Genomic DNA, 15,316 nt, shown 5'->3' with positions numbered 1-15,316 from the left:
GGGGTCTGCAGCAGTAGGGTTCACGATTCTGCATTTCAAGGTAGCACAGTGGCTCAGGAGGTCAAGATGGGAGGGTCGCTTGAGTCCAGGTGTTTGAGACCTGCCTGGGCAACATAATGAAATCCTGTCTTCACAAGAAAACATTTTACATTAGCTGGTGCTTCCTAAGTCCCAGTGACTTGGGAGGCTGAGGTGGGAGTATCACTTAAGCCCAGGAGGTGGAGGCTGCAGTGAGCCAAGATTGTACCACTGTACTCCAGCCGGGGTGACAGAGCAAGACCCCATCTCCAGATTTTTTTTTTTTTAATTTTAAAAATAAAAAGATTCTGCATTTCTAAAAGGCTCCCAGGTGATGCTGCTGGTCCACAACCCACATTTTGAGTAACAAGGCTCAGCACACCCCCTAAATATCACCCGTTCCTCTCCTTTTTCAAATGTGACTGGGAACCCTAACGGGTTTACAGTAGATGGGGACTTTTCTTCTCCCTTTGATCACAAGCTTCTTGAGGACAAGGCCCTTCTCCTTCTCCTTTTCAGATTCCACACAGCAGGTGCTCCATAAATATAGTTAACTGGCAGGCTGTTCCTCCCTGCACAAAAGCCCCTTCTCCTTGCTGCCAAGAAACCCATAACCGTCCCCTGACATTCTGTGGGCAGCTTTCTTCGTCTGTGTTCCCCACAGGGAACACTATGTCTTTCGTTGGTTCCCCTCCCACTGGCCAAGGCTCCAGGGGCATTCACCCAAGCGCCATCATTTACATTTCTTCTTACTGTCAACAAATGTCTTCCATTTCTTAACAAGGGCAGGAGAGCAATTAGGGTTAATTTTGGCTCTTCGGAACATTACACCCCTCGCCTTTCTAAGGAATCCTCCCCTTTTAAAATCAGGGCTCCCAAAAACAGCAAAGCAACTTGTTTCGAGGAACCTGTCCCACCAGTTTCTTAGCAAATAACAGTCAATCACACCAACTGTTGTCAACAAGGTTAGCTGTGTTGCAATGTTCGGGAGGCACCCACCTTTGGTAAGCTCTCTAAATCTTAAACAAGCAAACAGATATTTATTGAAGCGAGGTCCTGCTGTACTTCTGCTTATTCAAAAGCCAAAGGGCAAAGTTCTGTGGAACATTCCTGCTAGGTAAATACAGCTGGTTTTTTGTTCTCCTCTCTTCGTTCTCCCACATAATCTCTTTGTTGGAAAACGTGCTAACAGGACTAAAGAAGCATGTTTTAAAATGTTCGAATAAAAAAGGAAAAACAAGGATACTTTTTGAAAAAAATAAGCCCAAGGAAATATTTTAAGGGACAACCTAAAAATGAACTGGTTTGTGAACCAACAACTAAAGCTAGCCCCTTCTTTCCTGGGCAAGGGTGGCTGTTCTTTGATCCTTTCTAATGAACAGATACAGACTTTCTCTCCCTCTGCAGCACTGAAATGCTTTCAAAGGGGTAGATCTATTTATGGTGGATTTTTCCTATGGTCACCTACTGTAAAAAGCACAGGTATGCCACCAATGGCATGCCTGCACAGCCTGTGCCAAGGCATTCTAATTGACGGGCACTGGTGGCAGCTATGAAATAGCCCCATATGTGGCCTTTGTGCTGCTGCAGAAACACTAGGGACCCAGTAACTCCATAAATGGTTTGGCCCTCTCCAGTGGAGTCCATTTCTATTTTCAAGGATCAAGGGTTTCATGGTCAGTGACTTAAAGGGGAAAAAAAGAAATCTTATGTCTTAAAATTCATTAAACTGTCTCTCTTTCTATGTCTGTGTCTATACACTTAAAACAAAACAAAACACCCAGTTCTCTTCTTCCCGTGGGCTGTCTCAAATATTACATTATTTTACCTACTTAAACTATCTTATAGGCCATTACGTACAATTTAATTTGTTTTTTTGTGCAAGGAGAGCATATCACATGAATATATTACATAGGCATAAAAAAGACAGAAGAACACATGATAACAGTTATCATTAAATGTTATGATTCTAGGTCTCTTTTTGTGGCTTTCTGTCACTGTCTTGGGGAAAATTTTTAAAAAATAAAAATATTCATTGTAAATTTGAGACATAGGAGAAAATTGTATGCTATTCCTAATTATTTTTTCTTATTGTCAAAGTAAAATTCTAGCTTTGAAAAAAAACGCGTGAAGGCTTTATGTTTTGTAAACATCATGATGAATAAGGAAGGGTCTACTTGGCCAACTCCTGTACTGTCATTTTTGGTGGTATAGCAAATTATCTTTCTTTTTAGATTAAATATGTAATAAACACTGTCAGGTGTCTCCCCTCTTGATGGTGGGGTCTGACTCTATATGCATACTCTAACCTGGACCTCATTTGCCCAGGCACGAGCACAATGGAAGCTGCCATAGCATAAAATATTGCTTTCACGGGGGCATTAATAATGCTTAGAGATGTTTGATTCTGTTAATCATAAGTGTACCCCATGGCCAGGCGTGGTGGCTCTCGCCTATAATCTCAGCACTTGGGGAGGCAGATGGAATTGCTTGAGCTCAGGAGTTCACGACTAGCCTTTGCAACATGGCAAAACCACATCTCTACCAAAAATACAAGAAATTAGTCGGGCATGGTGTTGCGCACCTGTGGTCCCAGCTACTTTGGAGGCTGAGGTGAGAGGATCGCTTGAGCTGGGTAGGCAAAGGTTGCAGTGAGCCAAGATTGCACCACCGCACTCCTGAGTGACAGAGTAAGACCCATCTCAAACAAAACAAAACAAACAAAACACAGTGTACCCCCAAAATCAGCAAATATAAATGACAGTGTATTTTTATTGGCCAAATTGCTTATGTATCAGAGATGCAGAATTTGGACAGAAATCAACATTTAATTCAACATTTTCACAGTTACTTGCTTGTTTTGTTCCCCATTCTATTCATTATGGGCATTATGGGTCTGGATACCTTATACTTTGGGATTTAAGAGAATTACATACGTTTTAAATAAGTAGGCTGGGCTTGGTGGCTCACGCCTGTAATCCCATCACTTTGGGAGATGGGGATGGGTGGCTTGCTTGAGCTCAGGAGTTCCAGACCAGGCTCAGCAATGTAGTGAGACCCTGTCTCTATACAAAAACAAAACAACGACAACAATAAACTAAATTGATTTATATTAGTGGTTCTCAAAGTATGGTCTGGGATCTTCAGGAGCTCCCTAGGTAGGGAGTTTACCAAGTCAAAATGATTTTCATAATAGTAATGCTAAGACATTATTTGCCTTTTTCACTCATATTCCCTAAGAAATAGACAGTGAAGTTTTCCAGAGGATACATAATATGTAATGATATCAATGTTCTGACAGCTAATAGAATTGTTTGTGTGTTCTTGTATGTGTGTGTGTGTGTGTTTCTTTGAGAAGGGTCTCATTTCATTCTGTCACCCAGGCTGGAGTACAGTGGCATGATCTCGGCTCACTGCAGCCTCGATCTCCCCAGGCTCAGAGGATCTTCCCAGATCAACCTCCTGAGTAGCTGGGTCTACAGGCATGTACCATGTCCGACTAATTTTTGTATTTTTAGTAGAGACAAGGTTTTGCCATGTTTCTTAGGCTGGTCTCAAATTCCTGGGCTCAAGCGATCTGCCCACCTCAGCTTTCCAAAGTGCTTGGATTACAGACATAAGCCACCATGCTTGGCTGTATTCTTGTATTTTAAACATTATCGATTTTACTTTTATTTATTTATTTATTTTGAGACAGAGTTTTGCTCTTGTTGCCCAGGCTGGAGTGCAATGGCATGATCTTGGCTCACTACAACCTCCACCTCCCGGATTCAAGAGATTCTCTTGCCTCAGCCTCCTGAATAGCTGTAATTACAGGAGTCCACCAGCACGTCCAGCTAATTTTTTGTATTTTTAGTAGAGACAGGGTTTCACCATGTTGGCCAGGTTGGTCTCAAACTCCTGACCTCAGGTGATCCATCTGCCTCAGCCTCCCTGAGTGCTGGAATTACAGGCATGAGCCACCACGCCCAGTCAATTTTAATTTTTGATACAGTAAATATGACACACGAATATAATATTTACTATATTACAAATTAAATTAGTGTGTATAATACACTATTTATGCACATAAACAAATGCTCTTTAGTTTATCAGTAATTGTTAAGGGTGCAAATGGATCTGAGACCAAAAGGTTTGAACCACTGGTTTTGAATTTATTGCAAACCTCTTTGAAAAAAGATTTTGTGCATGTCATTTTAAAAACAAACGCAGGTCATATACATCATATACATCTGCAGCTTTGATAAAACGAATGAATCAGTCAAAATAAAAACCATACATTGATTTTGAGGGCAATAACTCATTTTCCTAAGTGCACTGTAATAGAGACAAAAGGGCAATAGTGCCTAGTAGCACTTCCTCTATGCAGAATTCAGCTATCTAGCAACTTACCTAATGGCTTCTGACCACCCAAATAAAAAGACCTCTGAAGGGCCTCTGCATTTATCTCAAGCTCCTGCGTTCCGTGCACTAAGAGTTTCTGTGTTTTCCTCATGGAAGAAGGCCCTAGCTCCTCAGTAAACCCAGACCCTGGGGCTTGGGAAAGGTAAGCAGGGTGCCCGAGGAGCAAAATTTAAGGAGGTCACTTAAGGTGCTGACCCTGCATTTTGGTGACCCAGAAAGTGAGTGCCTTCTTAAATGTTGTGCCTTAGATGGTGCTAAAATCTACTCAGCCAGATTAATTACCTGGAACGGAGTCTAAAACAAAGGACAAAGGGGAGTGAGGGCAACAGCTTCATATGCTGACTGACAAGAGTACTAAAGAAGACAGCACACTTCTAGGAGGCAAAAAGTGAGAAAGCTAAGAAAAATTGGACAGAAATTCAAAATGCAAATCAATATGAGCCCAGTTTTCAAAAAAGCAAATCATTTGGTCTCTCAGGGTGTCACATGATACTCACAACTGATGTCTATAATTTAAGACAAATTATATCCACTGTACTGTATTTTTTAAATCAAGGAGTAATATACTACATTTTAAGAATGTTTCTGGCCGGGCGCGGTGGCTCAAGCCTGTAATCCCAGCACTTTGGGAGGCCGAGACGGGCGGATCACGAGGTCAGGAGATCGAGACCATCCTGGCTAACACTGTGAAACCCCATCTCCACTAAAAAATACAAAAAACTAGCCGGGCGAGGTGGCGGGCGCCTGTAGTCCCAGCTTCTCGGGAGGCTGAGGCAGGAGAATGGCGTAAACCCGGGAGGCGGAGCTTGCAGTGAGCTGAGATCCGGCCACTGCACGAATGTTTCTATTCAAACTGGTGGAAAAAATAAGGCTCTGAGGTTATATAACAAAATTAACCTTTAGCTGTGCAGAGAATCCGGTTATACAGAATGATTCAATCAATTTAATCCATATTTATTTACTGTGGTCAAATGTTGCCAAAGTCTGTACTGTACTCTAATGTTCTGAATAGATGAAGTCTAATGGTACATCAATCATGTAAATTTTCAATGACTCATTATTCAACTTTTGGAATTTCCCTGAATCTACAGAGTTTTTTTCCTCCCCTAGTCAATTCATTCTTTTGTCCTTCTAATTATGCAAGTTTCAACTCAGGATGTCATTTCACACAGGAAGAGGATTAAAATGTGGTCCTTATTACACAGCAACAAATAACTTCTCATTGTTAACATGGGGCTGAAGGAAAATTGCTAAGATCTGAGGACTTGCCTTCCTCACCACGCTTACCATGTTTTAAAGAATCAAATGGGATTGGAGTGGCATGTATGAGGGTATGTTTTGCAGAGGAAGATTTACTCAAATTGAAGGAGCTTAACTATTTTAGTATAGGTCAAAAGGAAATTATTGCACAAGCAATTTGCATTGTTAACAATTTCATCCTTTACTGTGTCTTTTCTGGGGATCTTGCATCACTTATTATTATTATTATTATTTTGAGACAGGATCTCGCTCTGTCACCCAGGCAGGAGTGCAGTGACATGATCATGGCTCACTGCAGCCTTGACCTCCTGGGCTCAAGTGATCCCAAGTAGCTGGGACTACAGGTGTGCATCACCACACCCAGATAATTTTTGTATTTTTTGTAGAAATGAGGTTTCACCATGTTGTTCAGGCTGGTCTCAAACTCCTGGGCTCAAGCAATTCTCTGGCCTTGGCCTCCCAAAGTGCTGGGATTACAGGCATGAGCCACTGTACCTGACCTGTGTCATTTATTTATGTGGCTATAGGGTTATAGGATAAATCTCTTAAAGGTCTTGCTCCAAGCCATTGCTGGACCTCACATTGGGTGACTTTTTAAAAATAGAGGAAGAAGAGTCCTGACGCCAGGTGGGGTCATAAAAATAAAATTCCACCGCAGTAAACACAGTAACAATCAATCACCCACCACATCCATGTGTGGTCATGGAGAGTTCTTTGTGTGGTTATCTCAGGAAAGTGCAGACTGAGGAAGACCTTATCCACCAAAAAGCACCCCTGATAGGGACAGAAATCTTTTTTTTTGAGACAGACTTTCGCTCTTGTTGCCCAGGCTGGAGTGCAATGGCGCAATCTTGGCTCACCACAACCTCCGTCTCCGGGTTCAAGCGATTGTCCTGCCTCAGCGTCCTGAGTAGCTGGGATTATAGGCATGCACCACCACACCCGGCTAATTTTGTATTTTTAGTAGACATGAGGTTTCTCCATGTTGGTCAGGCTGGTCTCAAACTCCCGACCTCAGGTGATCCTCCCACCTCAGCCTCCCAAAGTGTTGGGATTACAGGCATGAGCCACTGCACCCAGCCAGGGAGAGAAATTGTAAAGTCCCACAAACCGAAGCCTCATAACCCTTGGTGTCAGATACAGTTATTGTTCAACTGTGTAGGGTAACTCTTTCATCTAAGTGGGAAAGGCCATGTCCCCACAATGGAACAGTGAAGAAACAACCCAATCGTTATCACCTTATGCTATATGCTGACAACTAGAGACCCCCAAATTGGACATGGCTCATTTCAGTGAGAACACAGCAGAGGTCATGGAGTATAGACCTTTTATTTGATCTGAGCTTCTATGGGTGAAAGCGAAGATGTCTCACTACAAGTAAAAGAAGGAAATGTGGTGGTGGCAATGAGGGTTATGACTATCATAGCAGCTTTCTTGGCATGTATTATAAATATTACACTAGTGAGGAGGTGAGCAGTGGTTGTTACATCCCTTATGTTGAGGGAAATGCCATCAAAGTTTATATGAAATATGAGGCATTTAATACCTTAGACCAGACAAGATTTCTAAAGTTTTAGGAGGAAAATGCTTGAAATCTTTCCATATGTTAGGCCCCGTTCTAAGCACTTTACCTGTCCAGGCATGGTGGCTCATGCCTGTAATCCCAGCACTTTGGGAGGCTGAGGCAGGTGGATCACTTGAGGTCAGGAGTTTGAGACCAGCCTGGCCAATATGGTGAAACCCTATCTCTACCAAAAGAATACAAAAATTAGCCGGACATGGTGGCACACGCCTGTAATCCCAGCTACTTGGGAGGCTGAGTTTGGAGAATTAACCAGGGAGGCAGAGGTCGTAGTGAATCGAGATCACGCCACTGCACTATGGCCTAGGCAACAGAGAAAGACTCCATCTCAAATAAAAAATAAAATAAGATAAAATAAGACCTTTACCTGGTGTATTTCAGTTAATTCTTACTGAGACCCAATGAGTTAATACTGTTTTATTCACATACAGATGAGGAAACAGGGGCATACAAAGTGTGAGTAACTCAGTTCATGGTGCAGCTGGAATTTGAGCTGTCTAGAATGTTCTATGAATATTATAACTTTTTATTTCACCATGTTTAATAATGAGAATGATTTAAGATGCATAAAGAAAAAGCCAAGATACATACTATGTGCATAACAACCCTAAAGACATCTAACTCTAAACATGACAAAATGTAGAATTACACAAATGGACAAATTTTTAGTTTTAAGTAGAGCATTGTCTTCCAAGATACATAAAAGTTTTTAGAAGGCAAACAATATTAACGGATGCAAGCAAAGCAATTTATAAAGAGTATTATATTATAGTTGAGTAATTTATAAAGAGATCTGATACTATTTAGAGAAAGATTTGGACAATTTTGGAGAAGAATAGTATTTAGCCAAAATAGCTAAATATACATCAAAAAAATGAATAGAACAAAATCATAAGATCTAACATCTGACATATTAGTAAGTGTAATTTTAGATACTGCCCTGATGTGCCAAATTGGCCTAAAAATGATTCCTAAGGGAGTATAAAAGGGCAAGCCTTATCAAAGTGGATTTAGACTTGAAAGGCATAATGAAAGTCAGATTACAGTTAGCTTTTTGTGAACTCATTTTAGAAAGAGAAATAAGTGTGAGATTGAATGATCCTGGTCTTTGCCTCTGCCACATCAATCAATTCATGCCCCAATCTGATGGTACCTAAAACTTCACTCTGGAAATGTATGTTAAAGCCCATAAATACTCTGTCCCATGAATGGGAGTATCTCAAAATTTGGCCTGCGGTCTATCTTTGGGCTGTTTAAACCGAATGTACTCTTTGTAAATTAAAACTGAGCCTATCCACACAGAGCAGAATTATGACAAGACAGTATCATCACTTTGATTTTGGGAGGCTGTCTTTGTAAAAAGCTGCATGGTCAGAAGCCCTCTTCTCATCTGGTTATGAGATAATTTGCATACATATAAGAAATTAAGTGACAAAGTCTTTTCTTCTTTTTCACAGTTTCATTTTCCTTAATTGCTATGCTCTCAAATTTTAGGAAACCCCTCTTGAATAAACAGTAGCTACTTCATGATTAACCTAACTCAGAGCACTAATTCAGCTGCTACCTTTCTGTGTATTTATTCAGTTTCCCCAGGATGCAGTACTCTGAACAAACCAAGGGTTCCAGAAAAGACATCTGTTTCCATCAAGAACTAACATGGAATTAGAACAAAGAAGACGTGGCCACATGCTCTCAGGTACACACATTAAATTAAAATTTCCGTACTTATTTTTGGTTGCTAGAACTTTAATCCCGTTCTTTATCATCTAACACACTTAAGTATGTCTAGAGATGAAGTTTAGAATTACCACAGAAGATACTGGCAGCCAAGAGTATTTTGTGTCTCTTAATATAGTTTTCATAGACTAATTAAGGAGCAGTGAAGATAAAAATAGCCATTATTAATTATAATAAAAATTATTCTCTGTGTCCATAAACAGCCTAAAAATAATTTTTTTAAAAAAAGTTGCAATAATTTTAAATACAAGTAACAAAAATGCTTCCTTGGACTGTAAAAACAATAGCAATAATGACACAGCAATCTCCTCTCACAACCATATAAAATTGAAAAGAAGAATGCATTTGTTTACAAAAGTATTGCAAAAACGTCATTTTGTATTTATTCAAGTTTTTAAAGAGACCACTTATTTATTTCTTTTTGTGTCCAAGCATTTTTAAAAAGCAGCTTCAGCCTGGGTAGTTGACTTCAACACTTATGTTTGATTCAGGGATACTTTGAAATTGCTGTAAATAAGGAAACTATGAATTGTGTGTGTATACAGAGCCTAAAAAAAAAAAAAAAGTTTCAAGGCCATATCTCATGGCCAAAATAAAGTGAGTCATTGAGAGCATAAAGGATTATAAGTTCTTCATGCTTTCCACCCTCCTGGGTTCCTTAGACCAGCTAGTGAGCCTAACTTCCACCTTTGATCATTCCACAACCTCCCTTAGTTTTCTGACCTCACTGTTTGAAACGCCTGGGAATAAGAGGGAATTTCTTTAGATTTACTGGGTGAGAAGTAAGGATACAACTTGTTTTTCCAAAGTGTTTTTAAAGCGATATATTTAGGGCGCTTCAGAGGAAAGAATTGGCCGGTCCTTTATTTATCTTCCTAACAGGTGCAGTCGGAGCAGTCATAAAAGCAGGCTACTGAAAAAGAAGGATTCTGCCAAGTATTAAGCCCCTCTAGCACGCATTTGCCCTACAGTATTCCTTCTTACAACACAGAGCTCAATTATATGCCATGAATCTCCAGCACAGCATGGCGGTTTTTCTCAGGAGGAAAAAATATGATGGCATTCATTCATACAACTTCTTTATTTTCCGTCCACATCTTCAACTTGGCCTTGATGAGCCATTCGAAGTCAAAAGGGAAACAATTGCCCTTGATAAACTATCTTTCCTCCTCCCCTCTTCCTTTCTCTTAGTTTTCTGCATTAATTATTAACTTTTCCCCAATTGGAGGTAAGGGTAATATTTATATATTAATAAGTATTTCCAAAGACAAATTGATTTCGGTGTTTGAAATAGGCCATTCACTCTCTTGAACATAGAAACTGAAGGTCAAAGAAGAAATATGAGAAGGAGGTTTCCCATCAAGGGAGCTCCTTTTCTGATGGATGACTAAGCCCTGAGAAATGCTTAGAAATAGGCAAGAGGTGACGAATGCTGCTGTACATTCAGGTAGGTTTGGGGCTCGGCAGAACTTTAAAACGTGATGAAATCTCTAGAGACCAAGGAAAAAACATACAGAAATGGGAAAACCCTTATGCACTCAAACAACAACAACAAAACTGTTCTCTGTTCCCGTGGTCCCATCTATTCCTACTGAAATGTAGATCAAGATGGATAAGATGAATATTGTATGTTGACACAGCAAAAGAATCTGCAGTAACAAAGGCACGCCTTTGCCTCCTGAAGTTATCAGAATGGCACCTTAAAATTATGGTCATAATGGAACCTGTGTTTGGCCATACGTTTGAGTTTTCAAGAAGGGATCTTACAAGGAAAAGGAGAAAACTACAGTGACTCTTGAGATTTTTTTGAATGACACACAAGCACCAAAGAGGAACTTTTGCCTTTTTGGAGAATTTAAGTACATTAAATATAATAAGCTCTGATAAATCAGAAACAAAAAGTTAAATTCATGTTAAGGCCTCAACTCAGTGTTTCAGAAGGTATTTTTTCTGAGTTTTATAGTATCTGACAGTTAATAGGCCAGGCATGGTAGCTCAGGCCTGTAGTCTCAGCACTTTCGAAGGCAGAGACAAGTGGATCTCTTGAGCCCAGGAGTTCGAGACCAGCCTGGGCAACACAGTGAGACCCCCATCTCTACTAAAAATATAAAAATTGGCTATTAGCTGGGCATGATGGCACGCATCTGTGCTCCCAGCTACTGGGGAGGCTGAGGTGGGAGGATCGCTTGAGCCTGGAAGGCAGAGTTTGCAGTGAGCCATGATTGCACCACTGCACTCCAGCCTGGAACTTTTCTGAAAAAAAAAAAAGAAGAATCTGACAGTTAACAGGTGTCCCAGGATGTTAAAGAATCAGGTTTTATGGTTTTAATCATTACATATGCCAGAGGTAAAATTCTGAGGAAATCATTTGTATGTGTTTAGCAGCCATTCATATTATTCTTTAATGAACAGAGATTCTGCCACAGAAGAAAGGCTGTTGCAATTGTTTCGTTTGGGGTTGATAAAATTTCTTTTTGACTCGAAAAGAGAAATTTCCAGTGAAAGGTGATTTCTTGGCTGGGCTCGGTGGCTTACACCTGTAATCCCAGCACTTTGGGAGGCTGAGGTAGGTGGATCACCTGAGGTCAGCAGGTCGAGACCAGCCTGGCCAACATGGTGAAACCCCGTCTCTACTGAAAATACAAAAATTAACTGGGTGTGTTAGTGAGTGCCTGTAATCCCAGCTATTCGAGATGCTGAGGCACATGAATCACTCGAACCTGGGAGGCAAAGGCTGCAGTGAGCGAAGATCATGGCACTGCACTCCAGCCTAGGCCACAGAGTGAGATACTGTCTCAAAAAAAAAAAAAAAAAGAAAGAAAGAAAGATGATTTCTTTACACAGTAGGAACCAGGGAATTAACTGTAGGGCACTTACTTGTACTCAATTAATAATTGCTATATAAATGAATATATCAAAGGCATCCTGGGAGAGCCCCACAAATCTGAAGCTTCCTACAACGTCCCCCCAATTTGATCGGAATAACTTATTTGTACTAGGCCTTAGGTTCTGTAAGAATCCAAAGTGGTGTAAGGTAAGTTTTATCTGGAACTGACAGTACAAATAACATAGTTCTCCAAAGAATACATAATATACAACTGATGACGGTAAAAAGTAGAACAATGGGAAGTGGTTACTCCTTAAGAATACCGCTTGCTTTCTCCAAAAGGACTCACTGAGCCACCCAGCATATTCCAAGAGTCTAAACAAGGACTGTTGACTAATTACTTCCATTAGACTTCCTCCTTGAGATCCAGAGTTACAGCTGTCCTTCCTCATCCTTCTTAGAAGAACCAGCTCTCCCAAGATTTAAGAAGAAAACTCCCAGAATTGGGTCACGGTAGGCTGGGAGGTAGTTGAGTGAAACATGTTTGTACCTTCAGGTGCTGAAAACTCAGCCTCTTTTGAAGAGTTGCCAGATCCTCCTGGATCCTAGGAAGGCCAAACCAGCCCATATGTCCTATCAAGATTCATAACAAGTGGTCATGGCCTCCCTGGGCATGGCTTTCCGAGGTGTCAGAAAGATTCAGAAGATCCATATGGGCTGGAGGAGCCTCTCCTTTGGGCAGGTTTCCGCAGATAGTTTGAAATGATTCTGAAGAACTGGTTCTAGGCCATGTTTTATTTTTCAGAGGGATGCTTATATGTAATCAAACTAATCCCAGTGAAAATGAAATCGCAGTTAGGAGAAGAAGAAAGCAGCAGAATAGTTCATGAATTGCCATACTACTTACTCTTCTGATGTAAACAATATTAAAATGCAATTATTTCACTAAGGAACGCTCTTCGAGGTACAGTTCCTTTAAGAATCAGTTGCCCTGGCAAGGGAACCAAAAAAATCTCTGTACTTCCTCAGTGGATTTTAAATACATCAGTAACTCTTTTTGCTCCACTCCCCATCATCCAGATTTACACTAACCAAAGAATTTATGGGTATAAAATTACTGTCCTGGGTGGAGGAACTGCTACACAGAATAGCAACGTGGTTTTAGAGCAAAAGAAGATCATGGAGTCTTTAGTATCCATGCTGATTTATTCAGAAAGAAAAAATATATATCGGGGGGTGGGGGCTAAAGTTAAAGGTATATTTTCCTCTTTGCAGCTCTACAATTTCATTCCTTGTAAAAGCAGAGTGAATCAGACTAAGCTGTCAAATGAAAAGTAAACTTCATCGCCTCTAGTAATCAGAATAATTTAATTAGCTTTATTGGCTCTTACAGCCTGTCACTTTATTTATTGGTTTTTCAGCTTTCTTCTCATTTTCAATTAGGCTTTAAAAAAAATGTAAAATCATTCACTAAATTCGGAATAATTAAAACACTATTGTGTTTCCAGTTTGGAAACATGGTAGAGTGCATTTCATCTGGGTACACTTCGGAGAGGTTAAAGTGACAGAGCAGATAAAAAGGACACTTAATACACACGTAAATCATTTGCATTACAAATAAGATACTTTAGCAGGGGTTGGACTCCCTGCCTGACAGTCAGGATTAAGTTCCCATATTAATGCATGCATTTGGTGTGGTTATTTTGGGTGAAAGACTTCATCCATCAATGCCCTCTGCCACTAAGTAAGGCCAACCTGTAAACTGATCGCCACAGCCTGTCAACACTGGTTACTTAATTATATAAAGAAAATATATTTAAAAGACTTTTGATAATTTGGTTAGTATTTCAACTTTGAGTTCAACGTGTAACATCTTTTTCAAGATGCCTTAAAATAATGGCTAAAGCATTTTTAAGAATTAAAAACTGAAAACTATGACTATTTTTATGTTTCCTGCTACTTTTTCTTTTTCTTTTTCTTTTATTTGCAGAAGGGAAAAATAAAGATTCAGTAAGCACTAGTGAAGATGAATATAAGTGAAATAATATTTTTTAAAAAGATATTTTCATTAAAAATTAAATTCAATGCATGCATACTATTAATTTGTGCTTATTATTTATTTTCATAATTAGTAATTCCAATTTACTTCGGTTACCAATTGGTAGTTTTAATATATTAATAATTTTTTAGAAAGGAGAAACTTTGTTAGAGAAAACATTTCTTCTAAGGAAGAATATTTTTATACTTTCAGCTTAACTATTCTTAAAGGCTACATATTATGAAATTCTCTACAATAAAACTCGTGAAAGAACAATCTATTCATGACATTCAGGGATATCCTTTTTTCCCGGTGTTTGGTTTTCTTTCCATGCAAGAATTTAATAATGAACCTCCAAAGGCACTGGTAAGAACACAACAAAAAACCCTTCATCTGTATATTTTAGATATGTTTCCATTTAAAAATGTAGCCAATCTGGAAATAATGTCAAAATTCTTTTTTGAAATCGTGATCCAATGTATTAACCATTTTAGAAAATATTTTAAGTCTTCTACTCTCTGCAAATTGCAAATACATGGTAAAAATTTGTGATTAAACCTAAGAAAATATGCTTGAAAATGTAATCTGTTTACCATCAGCAATTAACATCCTTAAATTACGCTTTAAGGATTCTTTACAATTGAGTGATAGAATTATCATTTGATAATTTTAGTCAATATCCCTTTAGAAACTATCATTATCAGAAATTTTTAAATTCAGTATACTCTCACTGTATTTTTCCTTTGGTCTGTTTAATTTAAAACATCTTTTCCTTAAATCATAGTGATTTTATTTTCTCATCTAGTTAAGAAATTTGTTATTTGTTTGAAGACAAATACCAAAATAAACACACTTTATTAAGGAGTACAACAAAAAGATTTCTGGATAAGTCTTACCCTCTTTCTTAGTGGGTTCTGGCATGACCACAGTAAGATGTTATTCTTTAAAGAGTTTTCTCCCCTCCACGACTAGTTGACAGAAACCCACAGGCAGGCGAGAGATAGTGCAGGTCGGTGTGACAAGCAGTTGGGGAGAAACCCAGTGCTTTTATACTGCCTCTGAACATCAATCATGATGGCACCTCCCTTTCTTCAGCACAAGGATGCAGGAACTTGACAGCTATGGGGACCTTTCTCACATCTGTTGTCTGCACTCTGCTCTCTCGCCTACTGGAAGGAATCTCCTGCCCATCTCATGTGGCTGATGAGAACACCTCTGACTTTCTAAATTCAGCTGCAGCCTCGTGCTCCGTCTTGCTCTTCTCTCTCTGACGGATGCATGTGCTGACTCAGGAGTGCAAAAAGTTTGCTGGATGATAAAAAAAAAATCAAATTAAAAATCATGATATGCCAATCCAACCAATGCCTTAATTTTCACTAAGACTAGGCAGAAAAGTCTTTGTATTCAGATGATCATTTTTATGCTCCAATTAGCTTTTCATTTTCATCAA

General features: G+C 39.4%; 1 protein-coding gene across 11 annotated transcripts in view; it reads right to left on the bottom strand.

Annotated features, from left to right (window-relative positions):
• Positions 1 to 15,008, bottom strand: part of MYBPC1 (myosin binding protein C, slow type) — a 99,387-nt gene extending 84,379 nt beyond the window's left edge. For 10 of the 11 annotated variants that reach the window (XM_011934835.1, XM_011934841.1, XM_011934830.1 and 7 more), the window contains exon 1: positions 14,763 to 14,926. In XM_011934835.1, coding sequence (XP_011790225.1) covers positions 14,763 to 14,787 — 25 coding nt within the window. In that variant the 5' untranslated portion in view covers positions 14,788 to 14,926. Of the gene's footprint in view, positions 1 to 14,762 lie in introns of all 11 variants that reach the window. The other variant, XM_011934896.1, reaches the window with a different exon arrangement.
• Between the last annotated feature and the right edge of the window lie 308 nt (positions 15,009 to 15,316).

The sequence above is a fragment of the Colobus angolensis genome, unplaced genomic scaffold (assembly GCF_000951035.1).
Source record: "Colobus angolensis palliatus isolate OR3802 unplaced genomic scaffold, Cang.pa_1.0 Scaffold10, whole genome shotgun sequence".
Classification (NCBI taxonomy): domain Eukaryota; kingdom Metazoa; phylum Chordata; class Mammalia; order Primates; family Cercopithecidae; genus Colobus; species Colobus angolensis.
The sequence above is the reverse complement of the archived record's forward strand: the minus strand, read 5'-3'. Positions and strand labels throughout refer to the sequence as shown.